Genomic DNA, 16,907 nt, shown 5'->3' on the forward strand with positions numbered 1-16,907 from the left:
CACTGCTATCTCCTACACGTTGGACTTCCTCTTATGATTCCTGGACAAGGAGATTCTGTTGCTTCAAAGCATTGAGGTAAACCACTTCCCCAAGTAAACACTGAAGAAACTCCAGCCAGCGCAGCTAAAGAGGCAGAATGGGGTCAACGAGGCAGCACTGAAGAGGTAGGTAAGTCAGGGGGCTATGTGGGTAGCACCAAAAATTTGGGGGCCTTGGGAGACTTGCATGGACTCTCTTAATTCCTCTTGCCAGCTCCTCTGTTCCAAGGCACAAGAGAAGCACTGGGGACAGGGTGGCCATGCCACCTACTTGATAACTGTGTCTCAGCCACAAGGGCCCTAGATCCAGGGATGACCCAGAACCTTCCATGGGGGCAGCAGACAGCATGTGCATATTGAATTGGGTCTGGCTATGCACTATGGGGTTCCAATGCAAGCAAAGAACAGTGACAAGTATATTTCAGAGGACACAAGTGTCTCAATGAAACAGTTTATTTTATTATATTATTATTCTTATTATTTAAGATGGAGTCTTGCTCTGTCGCCAGGCTAGAGTGCAGTGGCACGATCTCGGCTCACTGCAACCTCCGTCTCGCGGGTTCAAGCAATTCTCCTGCCTCAGCCTCCAGAGTAGCCAGGACTACAGGCGTGTGCCACCATGCCCGGCTAATTTTTATATTTTTAGTAGAGATGGGGTTTCACTACATTACCAGGATGGTCTTGATCTCTTGACCTCGTGATCCGCCCACCTCAGCCTCCCAAAGTGCTGGGATTACAGGCGTGAACAACCGCGCCTGGCCTATTATTTTATTTATGTATCGTTTTTGAGTCAGGGTCTCACTATGTTGTTCAGCATGGTGGCATGCACCTGTAGTCCCAGCTATTGGGGAGGCTGAGGGGGTAGGATTGTTTGAGCTGGCGAGGTCGAGGCTGCAGTGAACTATGGTCATGCCACTGCACTCCAGGCTGGGTGACACAGCGAGACCCCCGGTCTCTAAATAAATAAATTACAGCGCTAATATGCCAATACCATGGGTTACTACTGCCATCTGTTGGCTGTCCCCATGCCACTTCACTCCGGCCTGAGTGATCCAGTGAGACCCTGTCTCTAAATAAATAGATTACAGTGGTAATATGCCAATACCAAGGGTTACTACTGCCATCTGTTGGCTGTCCCCATGCTGCGTCTTATGCTTTTTTAACTGTCAAATTTGCGGCAAACAAATGTTTTCACTTGACCTATGTCATCTTCCGTCCTTGCACCAGCCCTTAAAGGCGTCATTATTATCCTCATTCTACAGAAGTGAAGACTGAGCTCGGAGAGGCTGTCACCTCCCAGGATCTCTGATATTTGCAGTGGAGCTGAGATTCAAATCCAGGTCCATTGAACTCCAGAGCACTTGACTGTAACTGTTCAGCTCTACTGCTTCTCAATACAGAAATCCATTTAATAAAAACAACGCGATGGTAAAGACAGTGGGCAGCAAAATTTACTCCCTGCTGGGTCCAGAAACAAGTGTTTCTAACCAGGGCCCTGGGTCTTCTCAAAGAAGTGCTTCCTGCCCATCCAAAAAAGCAGAACTGATAGGTGAGGAAGGAAATTCCTTTGGAACTGCCTTTGGAACTGCCTTTGTGGGCACTCGCCTGCCCTGCGAAGAGCTGCTACAGAACAGAACTTCCCTGAACTTGACTTCTTGCCCGGGTCATACCCCTGCATACTTGTCAGACAGATGGACCCCCCTGTGTCTGTCCTGCGCTGTTTTCCTTCACTCTGTCATGTGCCCCACCCTGCTGGGGGTATGCCTGGTGATGTGTAGTTCCCTGGGACTAGCTGCTATTTATTGAGCACTTACTGTGTGCTGAGTCTTCAACAGTGTCTTTAACGAGATAGAAGCCTATTTCTCATGGTAGCATCTGGAGGTGGGCAGGAGGCAGGCAGTCTGGGGTGGGGCCGGTTCGGCAGCCCTACCCCACAAAGTGATCAGGGACTCAGGTTCCCTGCAGCCTGCGGACCCTCCATCATTGAAGCTACCCCTCCTGGGGCACTGAAGTGCCATCTCACAATTCCAAATTTAAATTTTTTAATCACATGTGAATACTATGCACAACTCTGTTAATAAATTTGAAATTGTAGATGAAAGAAACGATTTTCTGGAAAATATAAACTACCAAAATTTACTCAAGAAGATATAGAAATTATGAGTAGCCAATGTCCCTTAGAAGAAATTATACGAATACATATAAGGAGTAAAGATACTCTTTACTTTCACTTATTTTTTAGAGATAGTATCTAGCTCTGTTGCCAAGGCTGGTGTGCAGTGGCATGATCCTGGTTCACAGCACCCGGGATGGAATTCCTGTATTCAACTGATCCTCCATTCTCAGCCTCCTGACTACCTGGGACTAAGGTGCCAGCAAGCCCAGCTAACTAAAAAAAAAAAAAAAAAAAAAAAAAAAAAAAAAAATATATATATATATATATATATATATATATATATATATATATATATTTAGACACAGTTTTGCTCTTTTGCACAGGCTGGAGTGCAGTGGTGTGATCTCCACTCACTGCAACCTCTGCCTCCCAGGTTCAAGCGATTCTCCTGCTTCAGCCTCCCAAGTAGCTGGGATTACAGGCACCCGCCACCACACCCAGCTAATTTGTTGTTTTTTTAGTAGAGACAGGGTTTCACCATGTTGGCCAGGCTGGTCTTGAACTCCTGACCTCAGGTGATGTGTCCGCCTCAGCCTCCCAAAGTGCTGGGATTACAGGTATAAGCCACGCACCCAGCCTTTTTTTTTTTTTTTTTTTTTTTTTTTTTGTAGAGACAAGGTCTCACTATGTTGTCCAGCCTGGTCTTGAACTCTTGGCTTCAAGTTATCTACCTGCCTGGGCCTCACAAAGTGCTTGGATTACAGGTATGAGCCACCACACCTAGCCCTCTCTATTTTTCTTTCTTTTTTTTTCTTAAACGGCATTTCTTAAACGGTTCTGTCACCCAGGCTGGAGTGCAGTGGTGCGATCATGGCTCACTGCAATCTTCCCCTCCCAAGTCCAAGCAATTCTTTTTGATGTGTCCATCAAAAAGCTCCCATTATAGAAGGGGAGAACAGATATTGGGGAATAACTAGAAGTCTTTCTGCTGGAAATGTGAACATATAGAACGTCCTTAACAAGAACATGAATATCTGCCATGCATAAAGGCGGGCGCCTGTAGTTCTAGCTACTTGGGAGGCTGAGGTGGGAGGACACTTGGGCCCAGGTGTTCCACGATACAGTGAGCAGTGATTGCACCACTGCACTGCAGCCTGGGTGAAAGAACAAGACCCTGTCTTGTTCTTTTGCACAAATACGTATCAGAGACCAACAACAGATACTTAATCATGTTATAAAAAGCAATTTCATGAACTTAAGATCCCAATTTTGACTGCAGTCTTCAATTTTTAACATTGTTTTGAGTTGTAAATGCTGCAGGATTGACAGAGGCTGGGCGCAGTGGCTCAGACCTGTAATTCCAGCACTTTGGGAGGCTGAGGCGGGCGGATCATGAGGTCAGGAGATTGAGACCATCCTGGCTAACACAGTGAAACCGCGTCTCTACTAAAAATACAAACAATTAGCCGGGCGTGGTGGCGGGCGCCTGTGGTCCCAGCTACTAAAAAAAAAAAAAAAAGAAAATATAGTCTATAAATAATGAAGAAAGTAAAGTTGTGGTTTTTTGGTCCAGAATTTATACTCATTCTGTCAATCTTTTTTGTTTGTTTGTTTGAGATGGAGTCTCACTGTGGCCCAGGCTGGAGTGCAGTGGCGCGACCTCAGCTCACTGCAAGCTCCGCCTCCCGGGTTCAAGTGATTCAACTGCCTCAGCCTGCTCAGTAGCTGGGACAAGGTGCCTGCCACCATGCCCAGCTAATTTTTTTTATTTTTAGTAGAGATGGGGTTTTACCGTGTTAGCCAGGATGGTCTCGATCTTCTGACTTTGTGATCCACCCACCTCCGCCTCCCAAAGTGCTGGGATTACAGGCGTAAGCCACCACGCCCAGCCGCCTTAGACTATATTTTCTAGCTAGAAAAAAACAGTGGGCTGGGCGTGATGTCTCATGCCTGTAATCCCAACACTATAGGAGACCAAGGCAGGTAGATCACTTGAGGTCAGGAGTTTGAGACCAGCCTGGGCAACATGGCGAAACCTCATCTCTACCAAAAATACAAAAATTAGCGGGCATGGTGGCGCACACCTGTAATCCCAGCTACTTGGGAGGCTGAGGCAGAACTGCTTGAACCTGGGAGGGGAAGGTTGCAATGAGCTGAGATCACACCCCTACACTCCAGCCTGGGCGACAGAGAAAGACTCCATTTTAGAAAAAAAAAAAAGGGTCCAGGCGTGGTGGCTCATGCCTGTAATCCCAGCACTTTGGGAGGCCAAGGAGGGTGGATCACGAGGTCAGGAGTTCAAGACCAGCCTGGCCAACATGGTAAAACCCTGTCTCTACTAAAAATACAAAAAATTAGCTAGATGTGGTGGTGTGCTCCTGTAACCCCAGTTACTTGGGAGGCTGAGGCAGGATAATTGCTTGAACGTGGGAGGTGGAGGTTGCAGTGAGCAAAGATTGCGCCACTGTACTCCAGCCTGGGCCACAGAGCAAGACTCCGTCTCAAAAAACAAAAAACAAAACAAAACAAAAAATGGCCAGGCACTGTGGCTCACGCCTGTATTCCCAGCACTTTGGGAGGCTGAGGTGGGCAGATCATGATGTCAGGAAATCAAGACCATCCTGGCTAACATGGTGAAATCTCTACTAAAAATACAAAAAAGAGGCTGAGGTGGGTGGATCATGAGGTCAGGAGATATAAACCATCCTGGCTAACACAGTGAAACCCCCTTTCTACTAAAAATACAAAAAATTAGCCAGGCATGGTGGCAGGTGCCTGTAGTCCCAGCTACTAGGGAGGCTGAGGCAGGAGAATGGCATGAACCTGGGAGGCGAAGCTTGCAGTGAACCGAGATTGTGCCACTGGACTGCAGCCTGGGTGACAGAGTGAGAATCCCTCTAAAAAAAGAAAGAAAAAGAACACGTGAAAAATTATCAGAAGGAATAAGAAAGTGCAATTAGGTGGTCAATTTCAATATAATTGTATGCAAACTTGCCATATACCAGCAATGCTCAATAGAAAATACAGTTCATGTGCCAGTTACCAATGTATGGCCTCTCAGCCCAAACACATCCTTTTCGTTCTGCTCTGTGATACTGAGCTGGATGACATCTCAGCTTTGGGTGAGATCCAGCGTGATACCCAGCGGGACTCTACGCAGTTCCTTGCTAGCCAGCTTGATGTTGTTCTTCTCCAATAGAGGGCGATGGAGGAACACTGTCAGGTCAGAGTGGAAGGGAGGGGCTGTCTTCTTCCTGGTGCAGTTCTCCAATGCGGCCAGCGGAGGGCAGGAGAGGTAGCCAGTGGCCTTCACTTCCGTTATCCTCACCTTGGTCTGGCAGCTGCCCTTTCCGCTGTCCGCCAGCAGTGAGTTCTCGGGGCACCCACTCCCTCTTCTGAGGTCCAGTCTCTGCCTTGAATTGAAAGGGGAAGGGCTCTTTCGTGTTTCCAAGTTTCCTCCCTTTTTACTTCCTCAGTCCTAAGGGCACAAGTTCCTTCCTGCAGTTGCTATTCTGTAACTCTTAGAAATCTCTCTTACCCATTTGGGTAACCATCTTCACAACTAAACAATTATTTTTACCAATTTTTCTCTTCAAAACAATGGTGTGGCCGGGCGCGGGGGCTCATGCCTATAATCCCAGCAGTTCGGGAGGCTGAAGTGGGTGGATGACCTGAGGTCAGGAGTTCGAGACCAGGCTGGCCAACATGGCAAAATCCCGTCTCTACTAAAAATACAAAAAATTAGCTAGGCGTGGTGGTGGGTGCCTGTAATCCCAGCTACTTGGGAGGCTGAGGCAGGAGAATTGCTTAAACCGGGGAGGCAAAGGTTTGCAATGGGCTGAGATCGCACCATTGCACTCCAGCCTGGGCAACAGAATGAGACTCTTTAAAAAAAAAAAAAAAAGTATATTCCAATGAAAATAACAGGCAATTCACAAAAGGATAAATAGAAATAATACTTGAAAAAAGAAAACATATCCAGCTTCCCTAGAAATCAAGGAAATGGTAACTATATTCATGGAATTTCTCCCATTGGGCTGTTGCACAGAATAAGCGTGAGATGTAAAGGACTCAGCTCACTGCCTGGCAATATAAACACTCCATACATGGTAACTATCATGATTTAAAAGTTTAATAGGATAGGCACAGTGGTTCTCACCTGTAATCCCAGCACTTTGGAAGAAGGCTGAGGCAGGCAGATCCCTTGAGGTCAGGAGTTCAAGACCAGCCTGGCTAACCTGGTAAAACCCCATCTCTACTAAAAATACAAAACTTAGCCTGGTGTGGTGGCATGCACCTGTAATCCCAGCTACTAGGGAGGCTGAGGTGGGAGGATCGCTTGAACCTGGGAGGTTGCAGTGAGCCACGAAATTGCAGCACTGCACCAAAAAAAAAAAAGTTTAATATGTATTACTGTGGACCTGGGGACGCTACATCAAGCTGTTTCCCAGTTGAACTGGAATGCCACAACAAAGGCTGAACACTGTAAATGTCCAAATCTGGAGGAACAGAGGAAGGTAAACATTTGATTCTCAAGTGGAAGATCAAAGCATTACATTCTTTCTGGAGGACAGTTTAGAAATATGTACACAAAGTAATTTGGCAATTCCATTTCTGGTTGTTCTCAGGGAAATGTTCAAGCAAATGCATAAAGGTGTATGTAGAAGCATATCTACAAATACAGAAAGATGGAAACAATGTAAGTGTCCAAGGGTGGCAGACTTAAAAGATGAAAATTCTGCCGGGCATACTGGCTCATGCCTGTAATCTCAGTACTTTGGGAGGCCGAGGCAGGCAGATCATCTGAAGTCGGGAGTTCGAGCCCAGCCTGACCAACATGGAGAAACCCCATCTCTACTAAAAATACAAAATTAGCCGGGCATGGTGACACATGCCTGTAATCCTAGCTATTCGGGAGGCTGAGGCAGGAGAACCGCTTGAACCCGGAAGGCAGAGGTTGCAGTGAGCCAAGATCGGGCCACTGCAGTGCAGCCTGGGTGACAGAGCGAGACTCCGTCTCAAAAAAAAAAAAAAAAATATATATATATATATATATATAAACTATATATAATATATATATACACATTCACAGACATATAACAACAGTAAAACTGTAAGAACAGACTAAAATATGAACAGTGCTTATTCCTGGATGGTCGTATTAGAAATGTTTTTTACCTTCATTCATTAAACAAATATTTACTAGGCATCTGCCATGTGCCAGGCACAATTCTAGGTGTTCGTGGTAGGGCATTAAAAAGTGTCTGCCCTCATGAACACTTATCGTTGAGTCGTGGGAAACAAATATTACACAAGTATATGTCAGGTAGTGATAAACATTAGGGAGAAAAGCAAGGCAGAGCTGAGGCTGTTTACAGAGCTCCGGGAGGCTTCCTTGAGGGGGTGACGTATGAGCAGAGTGAGGGAGCAAGCCTTGTGGCTATCATGAGAAAGCTATCTTTATGATTTGCCAATTAATTTTCTTAATTTTCTCTTCCAAGCATGCAACACCTACAAAATTAAGACAAAACAAACCAGGAAAGCTCTTTCCATTTATGAAAGATATCTGGAGCCTGAGATTATCTTCGGGTCGAGGCGTGGAAAGAGTGGGAGAGGATCCGAGGGTATGGAAAGGAGAACCCCGAGCCCCCCTGCTCTAGATCCCTCAGGGCCGTTGGATCCCTGACGCCCCGCAGCTCCTGGTGGACGAAGCAGCTGGTGGGAGAGCGCGGGACTGCGGCCAGGTCAGTGTCTTCTTGCCGCGTCCTGCTAAGGCGACCCGAAGACAGAGGATCGCCGCAGGAGGCTCCGCGCCCCTTACCCGACGGCATTTCCCAGGAAGCTACACGCCTCTCCAGGGAATTGGGAGGAGCGGGACCCAAGAGGCTGGAAACAAGTCTCCCAGGCCCAAGCTCCACCGCCCACGGCCTTTCGGCCCTCACCTACGAGTTGGCATAGAAAGACCGTGGCGGAAGGAAAACGCCGCTCCAGCGCATCCCTTCCGGCGGAGCAGGCGCTCCACTCGTGGCTAGGCCATATGCCCTCTCCTTTCCTCGGGCCAGCCTTGGCTTCCCCTTTTTGTCGCTCAAGGGCCAGAGGCGCAAGGAAATGTGAAAGAAAAGCGGCGACGAAAGAAAACAAAGCAAATCTAGACGCAAAACGTTGCCTTTCCTCCCGGATGCAGGTGTATGACGCATATGGCGTTTCCGTCTTCTAATAGGGAGCCTGAGAATTCTTCCTGTTCATTGGCCATCAGTCAGGGAGAAGGCGGGCTCAGTGAACGAACGGCTTTCTGGGAGCTAGGGAATGCTTGCGCCGCGTAGTTTCCCAGCGAGCCCTGCGACCACTTCCGGCGCCGAGAACTGGCGGCGGAAGTGGTGTCTCCTGGGCCGCCGTGGGCGTTGTGTGTTTCGGGGGCGGGGGCGGGGACGGGGGCTCTGGCCGCCTGGCTCCGACATCAAGCACCGGGCTCCGGGTGGCCGGGATCAGCGCCCCGAGGCAGAGGCCGGAGGGCGGGCGCACTACTAGGAAGTGCTGGGTCCCCCGCGCCGCTCTGCCCTCTTGGTCCGCGGGCAGACGCCCCTGCACGATCGCCGCTCGCCCCGCGGGCGAGGCTGCGGGGGACAGCACGGGGCTCTGGCTGGCTCGCCTTCCCGCCTGCCGTGTCCTGCTGAGCGACCCTGGTGAGTCCTGGCCCTCTTCGAGGAAAGTCTTCTTCGAAGTCACCAGAGGATGAGAATGGTGCACGCACCTTTCAGGGGTCTTGTGAGGAGCAGAATAAATAAAGCGCCTAGGGTGGACTAAATAATTGGAAACAACCCGAATGCATCACTTGAGTATTGATTAAGAAACTGGAGCGTATCCGTACCGCGGAAGCTCATAGTGCCGCTGTCTGTGCAGTAAGGTCTCATTTATGTAAAAACACATGAAGCACCTTCTTTTTCTTTTCTCCCCCCATGGATGGCTTTTTTAGTAAAAGCACAGAGAAAAGGTCTGGGACGTCACTTGTCAGACTGTTAAGTCGGGGGGTACAATTGCATTGAGGAAGGGAGAGTTTTACGGACTTCTGTATTGTTTGAATCTTCCCCCCTTTTTTATTACGATGGTTTGTATTTTTTTTTTTTTTCTTTTTACTTTTTTTTTTTTTTTGAGACGGCCTCAGTCTGTTGCCCAGGCTGGAGTACGGTGGTGCGATCATAGCTCATTGCAACCTCAAACTCCTGGACTCAGGAGATCTTCCCTCTTCAGCCTCCCCAGTAGCTGGGACTACAGGAGCCCCACCCGGCTTTTTTTGTTTTTTGGTACAGATGGCGTCTCACATTGTCTTCCCAAAGTGGTCTTGAACCCCTGGCCTCAAGCAATCATCCTATCTCTGTCTCCCAAAATGCTGGGATTACAGGCATAAACCACCAAGCCCGGCCAGTTTGTATTTGTATTGTTGAAACAAAAAATCGATTACTGAAAATTGCATAATACACTTTTCAGTAAAGAGTAACGATGTAAGGTATAAAGGTGTCATACATTTATATGTACCTGTGGATAAATGGCTTTGGATGGTGTCTATGAGGCCTTCTGTGACACCTCAGGGCCAGATGTGTTTTGGAATTCAGAGGTTTTCAAATTTGAGAAAACTAATATAGTGCACATACAATATATCAAGCACATCTCCAGAGGGATCTGGGGCAACACTAAATAATGAAACACATCAGTTAAAATTTTTTAATTAGGCAGGGCGCAGTGGCTCATGCCTGTAATCCCAGCACTTTGGGAGGCCAAGGCGGGTGGATCACAAGGTCAGGAGTTCGAGACCATCCTGACCAACATGGTGAAACCTCGTCTCTACTAAAAATACAAAAATTAGCTGGGCGTGGTAGCTGGTGCCTGTAGTCTCAGCTACTTGGGAGGCTGAGGCAGGAGAATCGCTTGAACCCAGGAGGCAGAGGTTGCAGTGAACCAAGATTGCACCACTGCACTCCAGCCTGGGCAACAGAGTGAGACTCTCTCAAAAAAAAAAAAAAAAAGATTTTTAGTTGATGTATAATGTCCATACAGAAAAACACATCAGTGGGTATAGCTCAATGAATTTTTATAAACTGAAGATATATGTTATTAATATTTCTGCCATAATTTTGAATATTTACATTTAGTGGAATAAATTGAGATTATAAATATGCTTATATCAGGTCAGGTGGTGCTGCCAAATGATTGATATTGGGTTTTGCTTTCAAAGAGTTATGAAATACCCGGGTTTTGTATTTCTGGCTTTGGGATGAGAGCTTGTGGGCCTGTGTTAATAGAGATAGTCACATGAGCAAGGCATTACAGTAAAGCCTAGAAAAGGCTTCAGGGCCATGAAAGGATGGGACTGGATGGCTCTACAGCCTGGGGTTTGCTCCTGTATTCCACATCCTTCCTCCTCAGTCCTGCCATTTTGCTCTTTCCCCAGGAGTACACATCCAGATGCCGGCCCAGCAACCACAGGGGATCCCTCTGGGAGACTAAAAGTACAGGTTCTGGGGCCCAGGTTGAGGCCGACCAACCCTGAGCCTCAGGCCAGGGGAATGGCAGCCCCCTTGGAGCCCCAGGACCAGACCTCTGGGGAGGGAGAAGGGCTTCTGATTGTCAAAGTGGAAGATTCCTCCTGGGAACAGGAATCTGCCCAGCATGAGGACAGCAGGGATTCCGAAGCCTGCCGCCAGCGCTTCCGGCAGTTCTGCTATGGGGATGTGCATGGGCCTCATGAGGCCTTCAGCCAGCTCTGGGAGCTCTGCTGCCGCTGGCTGCGGCCCGAGTTGCGCACCAAGGAGCAGATCCTGGAGCTGCTGGTGCTGGAGCAGTTCCTGACGGTGCTTCCAGGGGAGATCCAGGGCTGGGTGCGCGAGCAGCACCCAGGAAGTGGCGAGGAGGCTGTCGCCTTGGTGGAGGACCTACAGAAGCAGCCATTGAAAGCCTGGCCGCAGGTGAGGGGCCCTTCAATATCCAGAGTCACCTGGATGGTACCTGGCGAGTAGGTACCCTGCAGAGACAAGTCTCCTAGAGGCTCACAGGGTAGGGGAGACACAGAGCCCCCAGGAGCAGGCACACAAGCACAGCATGCCATGGGTGCCTTTCTGAAAGATGCAGTCCAAAGTAAATGTGATTTATTTTTTGCGGCTGTGGAAGGCAACAATAGGGCTGAAGTGTGAATGTTCCAGAAAGGAAGTTTTAGCTCCATGCAGGGTCTGCTGATGTTTATTTGCATTTTGCTCTAGGCCTGGCTCTGAGGACACTAGGGTGTGCAGAGAGCCAGCTCCAGAGTGGGGCTAGAAGGTGGAGCTGTCCGGGGCCCCAATTACCTTGTGGGATGTTGGATCCTTCATATTGGATGCATCTGGGGAGGTTCTGATGAGTGGCTAGGGGATGGGGTTGTGCCTTTGGCAGGAGGGTCCCCAGCTCCCCGCTTGCTAAGTGGCTGTGATTCTGGCCTTTCAGGGCTGGTTCTTGCCTCGTGAATGATCAGGGAGCGTCCTCGGGCAAACAGCATTGCCTGGTATCACATTCTCCTCTGGACTTTCCTGGGGCACCATATTGGTCTCCTTCCCACACCCCAGCATCCTGAGGGTCATGTCCTGTGTCTCCTTCCCAGGGAATAAACTCTGTCTCCCCCGGTCTGGTCTCGGGCTGATGAGCATATTGTGGTTCCTGCACAGGATGTGCCCTCGGAGGAGGCGGAACCCGAGGCTGCAGGCCAGGGATCTCAGGCCAAGGGGCCTCCCCCGATGGTGGGGGCACGGAGGCGGCCATCTGTTCCCCAAGAGCAGCACAGCCATAGCGGTGAGTAAGCCTCTGTCCTTGTGGGCAGTAGAGTGGCTGGGCAGGGACTTAGCTCTGTCACCAGCATTGCCCTAAGGGTCATAGGCAGGACAGCTCCCTCTGTGAAGTCTAGGGCATGTGTGAATGCGCACAGGTTGGGGAGGCCATAGGCATCGGTGTCAGGCCTGGGCTGGCCTTTCTAAGGCTCCATTCTTCTCCTTCAGCCCAGCCTCCTGCTCTTCTTAAAGAGGGGCGTACCAGAGAGACGACGGACACCTGCTTTGTCTCTGGGGTCCATGTGAGTCACCAGTCCCTTTGTCTTCTTTAAGGCACTTGGCTCTGTTGAGTTTGTAAAATGGGACTTACTGTCCCATCAGGCCTCTTTCATCTGACCCATCCTGTCCCCGCCAGTGCTGCTGGGAGGCCTGAGCAAGGGAGCCCTGAGCCAGGTCTTCTCGCCCCATTCCAGGGACCTGTGGCATTGGGAGACATTCCATTCTATTTCTCCCGGGAAGAATGGGGCACCCTGGACCCTGCTCAGCGGGATCTCTTCTGGGACATAAAGCGGGAGAACTCCCGGAACACCACCCTGGGTAAGCACCCAGGGCCTTTGGGTCCAGGCTGGCCGCCCCCCATCCTGTTGGAACTTCAGTCTTCTTTCCCACCCCATCCTTAGCTGGTTCCAAAGCAGCCTATCCCCAAGTCTTGCCAAGAGCCTGAGTAACTCCTTTCTTGGCTGACGATCAGTTTTTGTGCCTTTCCACGTGCAGCATGGGACGGCGCCAGCGCTGCAGAGCCCTGAGTGCTCATAAGGGCAGCTTCTCCTTTGAGTCTCACTGCCTAGTGCATAGAAGGATTGTCCCCATTTTACACATAAGGGACCTGAGACTCAGGTCAGTGGATGCTGAAGGGACACAGCTGGGAGTTGGATCAGGCATGGCTGTGAGGCCACTTTGGGCTGCCAGGAGCAGGGGTGCTGACGGGGAACCCCAGCTGCTCACCAGCCTGGGCCCCTGCTTGTCAGAACTGCCCTTACCAGTTCCCTCTCCACGCCAGGCCCCTTCTCAGCACCATCAGGGATCATCTTGTTGAGTCACACTCCCAGCAGGATGGGCTGCGACCTCTGCCCAGATCTGTCATGTGTTGAGTTTGGAGAACTAGAGCCTGCATGGTGAAGGGAGCCACGCTAGCCAGACCAGTTTGGTTTCTCAGTTTCCGACTGTGACAGTTGGGAAAAATTTTTTCTTTCTTTTCTTTTTTTTTTTTTTTTGAGATGGAGTCTTCCTCTGTCGCCAGGCTGGAATGTAGTGGTGTGATCTCAGCTCACTGAAACTTCCACCTCCCGGGTTCAAGCAATTCTCCTGCCTCAGCCTCCTGAGTAGCTGGGATTACAGACATGAGCCACCATTCCCGGCTAATTTTTTTGTATTTTTAATAGAGACGAGTTTTCACCATGTTGGTCAGGCTGGTCTCGAACTCCTGATTTCGTGATCTGCCCACCTCGGCCTCCCAAAGTGCTGGGATTACAGGCGTCAGCCACCACGCCTAGCCCTTGAAAATTTTCAAAATTACTGTAAATCTTTTCTGCTGTGGAGCTTGATATCTGGGGTTCAGAGTGGGACATTGGATCCCAGTGTGGCTTGCAGGGCACAGATGGCTTAGGGGGCTGGCCTATGCAGGCAGGATCAGAGGCTTGCTCAGACTGCTGCTCTGCCGCATTTTTTCATCATCCCTGTTTTATTTGGGTTTTTGTTTTTGTTTTGTTTGTTTATTTTTAAGACAAAGTCTTGCTCTTGGAGTGCAATGGCATGATCCCGGCTCACTGCAACCTCCGCTTTCTGGGTTCAAGTGATTCTTCTGCCTCAGCCTCCTGAGTAGCTGGGATTACAGAGGAGCGCTACCACGTCCTGCTAATTTTTGTATTTTTAGTAGGGACGGGGTTTCGCCATATTGGCCAGGCTGGTCTGGGACTTCTAAGCTCAGGTTATCCGCCTGCCTCAGCCTCCCAAAATGTTGGGATTACAAGCTTGAGCCACTGCGCCTGGCCAATCACCCCCATTTTATAGATAAGGAAACAGGATTCGGCAGTGTGAGCGTAGGGCTTTCTGAACCTGGAGGCCAGGAAGCTTTCCCTAGCCTTGTTTCTTCCTCACCTCAGCTCTGGCCCCAGAACCGAGTGGGACTGAAGAGGTCGCCTCCTTCCCCTTGCAGGTTTGGGGCTCAAAGGCCAAAATGAGAAGTCCCGGCTGGAGGAGGTGGTGCCGGTGCTGCCGGGCCAGACAGGCAGCGACGTGACTGTGTCCTGGAGCCCGGAGGAGGCTGAGACCTGGGAGAGTGAGAACCGGCCGAGGGCGGCCCTGGGCTCAGTGGTGGGTGCGCGACGGGGGCGGCCACCCACTCGCCGGCGCCAGTTCCGGGACCTGGCAGCCGAGAAGCCACACAGCTGCGGGCAGTGTGGAAAGCGCTTCCGCTGGGGCTCGGACCTGGCGCGGCACCAGCGCACGCACACGGGCGAGAAGCCGCACAAGTGCCCCGAGTGCGACAAGAGCTTCCGCAGCTCCTCGGACCTGGTGCGCCACCAAGGCGTGCACACGGGCGAGAAGCCCTTCTCCTGTTCCGAGTGCGGCAAGAGCTTCAGCCGCAGCGCCTACCTGGCTGACCACCAGCGCATCCACACGGGCGAGAAGCCTTTCGGCTGCAGCGACTGCGGCAAGAGCTTCTCGCTGCGCTCCTACCTGCTGGACCATCGGCGTGTGCACACCGGTGAGCGGCCCTTTGGCTGCGGAGAGTGCGACAAGAGCTTCAAGCAGCGTGCGCACCTCATCGCGCATCAGAGCCTGCACGCCAAGATGGCCCAGCCCGTGGGGTGAGCAGCCAGCTTGGCCGGAAACTTGGGGGAGGCCCAGCCACGGCACATCCTACTTCATTCACCACTGGGACTCTTCTTCTATTTGTGGCCACCTCCTGGGCCCCCAGGGTACCCCACACTCGGAGCTCGCCTGCCCTGCTCGGCTCTGAGGACTTGCCCAGCACTCAAAGGGAACGGAAGCCCCCCTCCCGTCCCCTGATCTTGTCGTCTTTCCCCCTTCTGCGCCTAGCGTTTCTCTTCCCCTCTAGTTTCTGGAGCCCCAACGCATTCCTGACAGGGGCAGCAGGGTGGCGAGGACTCAGGTCTAGGTCCCTTCCCAGAAGCCCCCGAGCCTCATTTGACTGTGTGGCTCTTTGGCCCCCACCCTCTGGGGTGGGTCCATGAGTCAGGCCTCTGCCCTGCCAACCTGTGCCTTTCAGTGGGCACGGAGGACTGGCCTTGGCCCCCAGGGGGTTGTTGGGCTTTGGGACGGACAGTCAGCCCACACCTGTGGGACCACGGGTCTTAGGGCGCAGGGGCTTTCTGGCCCCCACCCACTCCCGTTTCCAGGCCATGACCACTCTGCCCTGTCCTGGCCACACGGACTCGGCCTGCCCTTGCCCTCGGTCTACTTGCCCTAACATGAGGTTCTGAGAGCCACTTGCCCACCAGTCTGGTGAGGATAATGGTGGCTACAGCGACAGGAGGCCAACCCTGGAGACCAAGAACAGGGTGCCTGGCTGCCAACTGCTCCTCCAGAGGTGCGGCTGCACCATACTTAGCACTAGCATTCTATCAGCACTAGCATCCCACTCCATTGGCACTGGTACCCCGCTCCATCGGCATTAACGCCCCGCTCCATCGACACTGGTGCCCACTCCATCGGCACTGGCACCCCACTCCATCCGCATTAATGCCCTGCTCCATCGACACTGGTGCCCGCTTCATTGGCACTGGCACCCACTCCATCCCCCGCTCCATCGGCACTGGCGCCCCGCTCCATTGGCACTAACGCCCCACTCGGCGCCCCACTCCATCAGCACTAATGCCCTGCTCCATTGGCACTGGCGCCCCACTCCATTGTCACTAACGTCCAGCTCTATTGGCATTAACACCTCGCTCCATCGTCACTACGTCCAACTCCATCGACACTAACGGCCTGCTCCATCGGCACTGGTGCCGGGTTCCATCGTCACTAACCTCCAGCTCCACCGGCACTGGCGCCCCACTTCATGGGCACTTTGCTGCTGCCTCCTGAGCACTGCCTTCCATGAACAGGGACAGACCAGAGGCCCTGCAAGGACTCAGCCCTGCGGGCCTCCAAAGGGCAACAGAAGAGTATTAATAAATGTGAAAACTTCCCTCCAGAGTGTTCTGTTCTTTCGGTGTCTGGAATGTGGGGAAACCTGGAATATAAACCCTTTGCCCTGGCCTTGTGTCCTGGTGGCACATTCTGCTGCGCTGTCACCAAGGGGAGCCACATCCTTGGCGTCCAGTTTGGCTGGGCCCCAATGGGCAGCCGTGTCCCTTGGGACTCTTGTCCCCATGTGTCAGCCAGTGCCTGCCCTGCTCTGGGGGCACCATCTGTGCCCTTGCAGAACAGGGAGTTGAGCAGGACTCGGGGTCTTCACCAGGTCACTCCTCTCTCACAACTATGAAAGGAAGAAGGGCCCAGAGACGCTGCTTGGTCAGTGGTGGGACCCTCTTGCTGCGCGTTGGGGATCCAGAACTCAAGGCTGCCCCAGACTGAGTCCCTTAGAGAAGGGGCTGACAGTGGGCCTGCCCTTCCCACCAGCCCCTGACATCCAACTTCTCCCTACCAGGAGCCCCAGGCTGGGGCCCACCACGAGCTGGTGGGTGTGTGGTCAGAACTAGTGATCACCCAGGCACGACCCCTCCTTCCACCCGTGCTGGTTCCATCTCTTTCACCTGCTGGTGGCCTCAGGGCCCTTGGCTGAGGGGAGGCGGGGGCCAGTAGATGCTCTGGTCCCTTGGTAACAGGTGTGCATGTGGCAGCCCTCTCTGCCCCCAGGCCTTTCTCAGCCAACCTCCCATGCACACATCATCCTGCAGTGCCTGCCATGGTTTGCCGTAAGAAGCAAGAGAGGTCTT

General features: G+C 51.7%; 1 protein-coding gene and 2 long non-coding RNA genes across 4 annotated transcripts; 2 read left to right on the forward strand and 1 right to left on the reverse strand.

Moving 5' to 3' along the window:
* The first annotated feature begins 2,948 nt into the window (after positions 1–2,948).
* LOC144337849 (uncharacterized) lies at positions 2,949–8,341 on the forward strand. The gene is made up of 3 exons (XR_013411448.1): positions 2,949–3,584; positions 4,818–4,914; positions 7,380–8,341. It is a non-coding gene; the product is annotated as an uncharacterized LOC144337849 (long non-coding RNA).
* LOC106994927 (uncharacterized) lies at positions 5,112–7,206 on the reverse strand. Its single transcript, XR_001441618.3, has 2 exons — positions 6,315–7,206; positions 5,112–5,568 (listed from the first exon to the last, which is right to left on the reverse strand). It is a non-coding gene; the product is annotated as an uncharacterized LOC106994927 (long non-coding RNA).
* A 267-nt stretch (positions 8,342–8,608) lies between the features above and the next one.
* On the forward strand, positions 8,609–16,162 carry ZNF213 (zinc finger protein 213). 2 transcript variants are annotated; one of them, XM_015125448.3, is made up of 6 exons: positions 8,687–8,838; positions 10,602–11,115; positions 11,845–11,968; positions 12,172–12,245; positions 12,417–12,540; positions 14,159–16,162. In XM_015125448.3, the coding sequence occupies exons 2-6, from the start codon at positions 10,717–10,719 to the stop codon at positions 14,815–14,817; spliced, it is 1,380 nt and encodes a 459-aa protein (XP_014980934.3). In that variant the 5' UTR covers positions 8,687–8,838; positions 10,602–10,716; the 3' UTR covers positions 14,818–16,162. The 2 variants fall into 2 exon arrangements, with proteins under 2 accessions (XP_014980935.3, XP_014980934.3); XM_015125449.3 differs by lacking the exons at positions 12,172–12,245; positions 12,417–12,540 and having other exon boundaries at positions 8,609–8,838.
* The last annotated feature ends 745 nt before the right edge of the window (positions 16,163–16,907 follow it).

Source organism: Macaca mulatta, chromosome 20 (genome assembly GCF_049350105.2).
Source record: "Macaca mulatta isolate MMU2019108-1 chromosome 20, T2T-MMU8v2.0, whole genome shotgun sequence".
NCBI lineage: Eukaryota > Metazoa > Chordata > Mammalia > Primates > Cercopithecidae > Macaca > Macaca mulatta.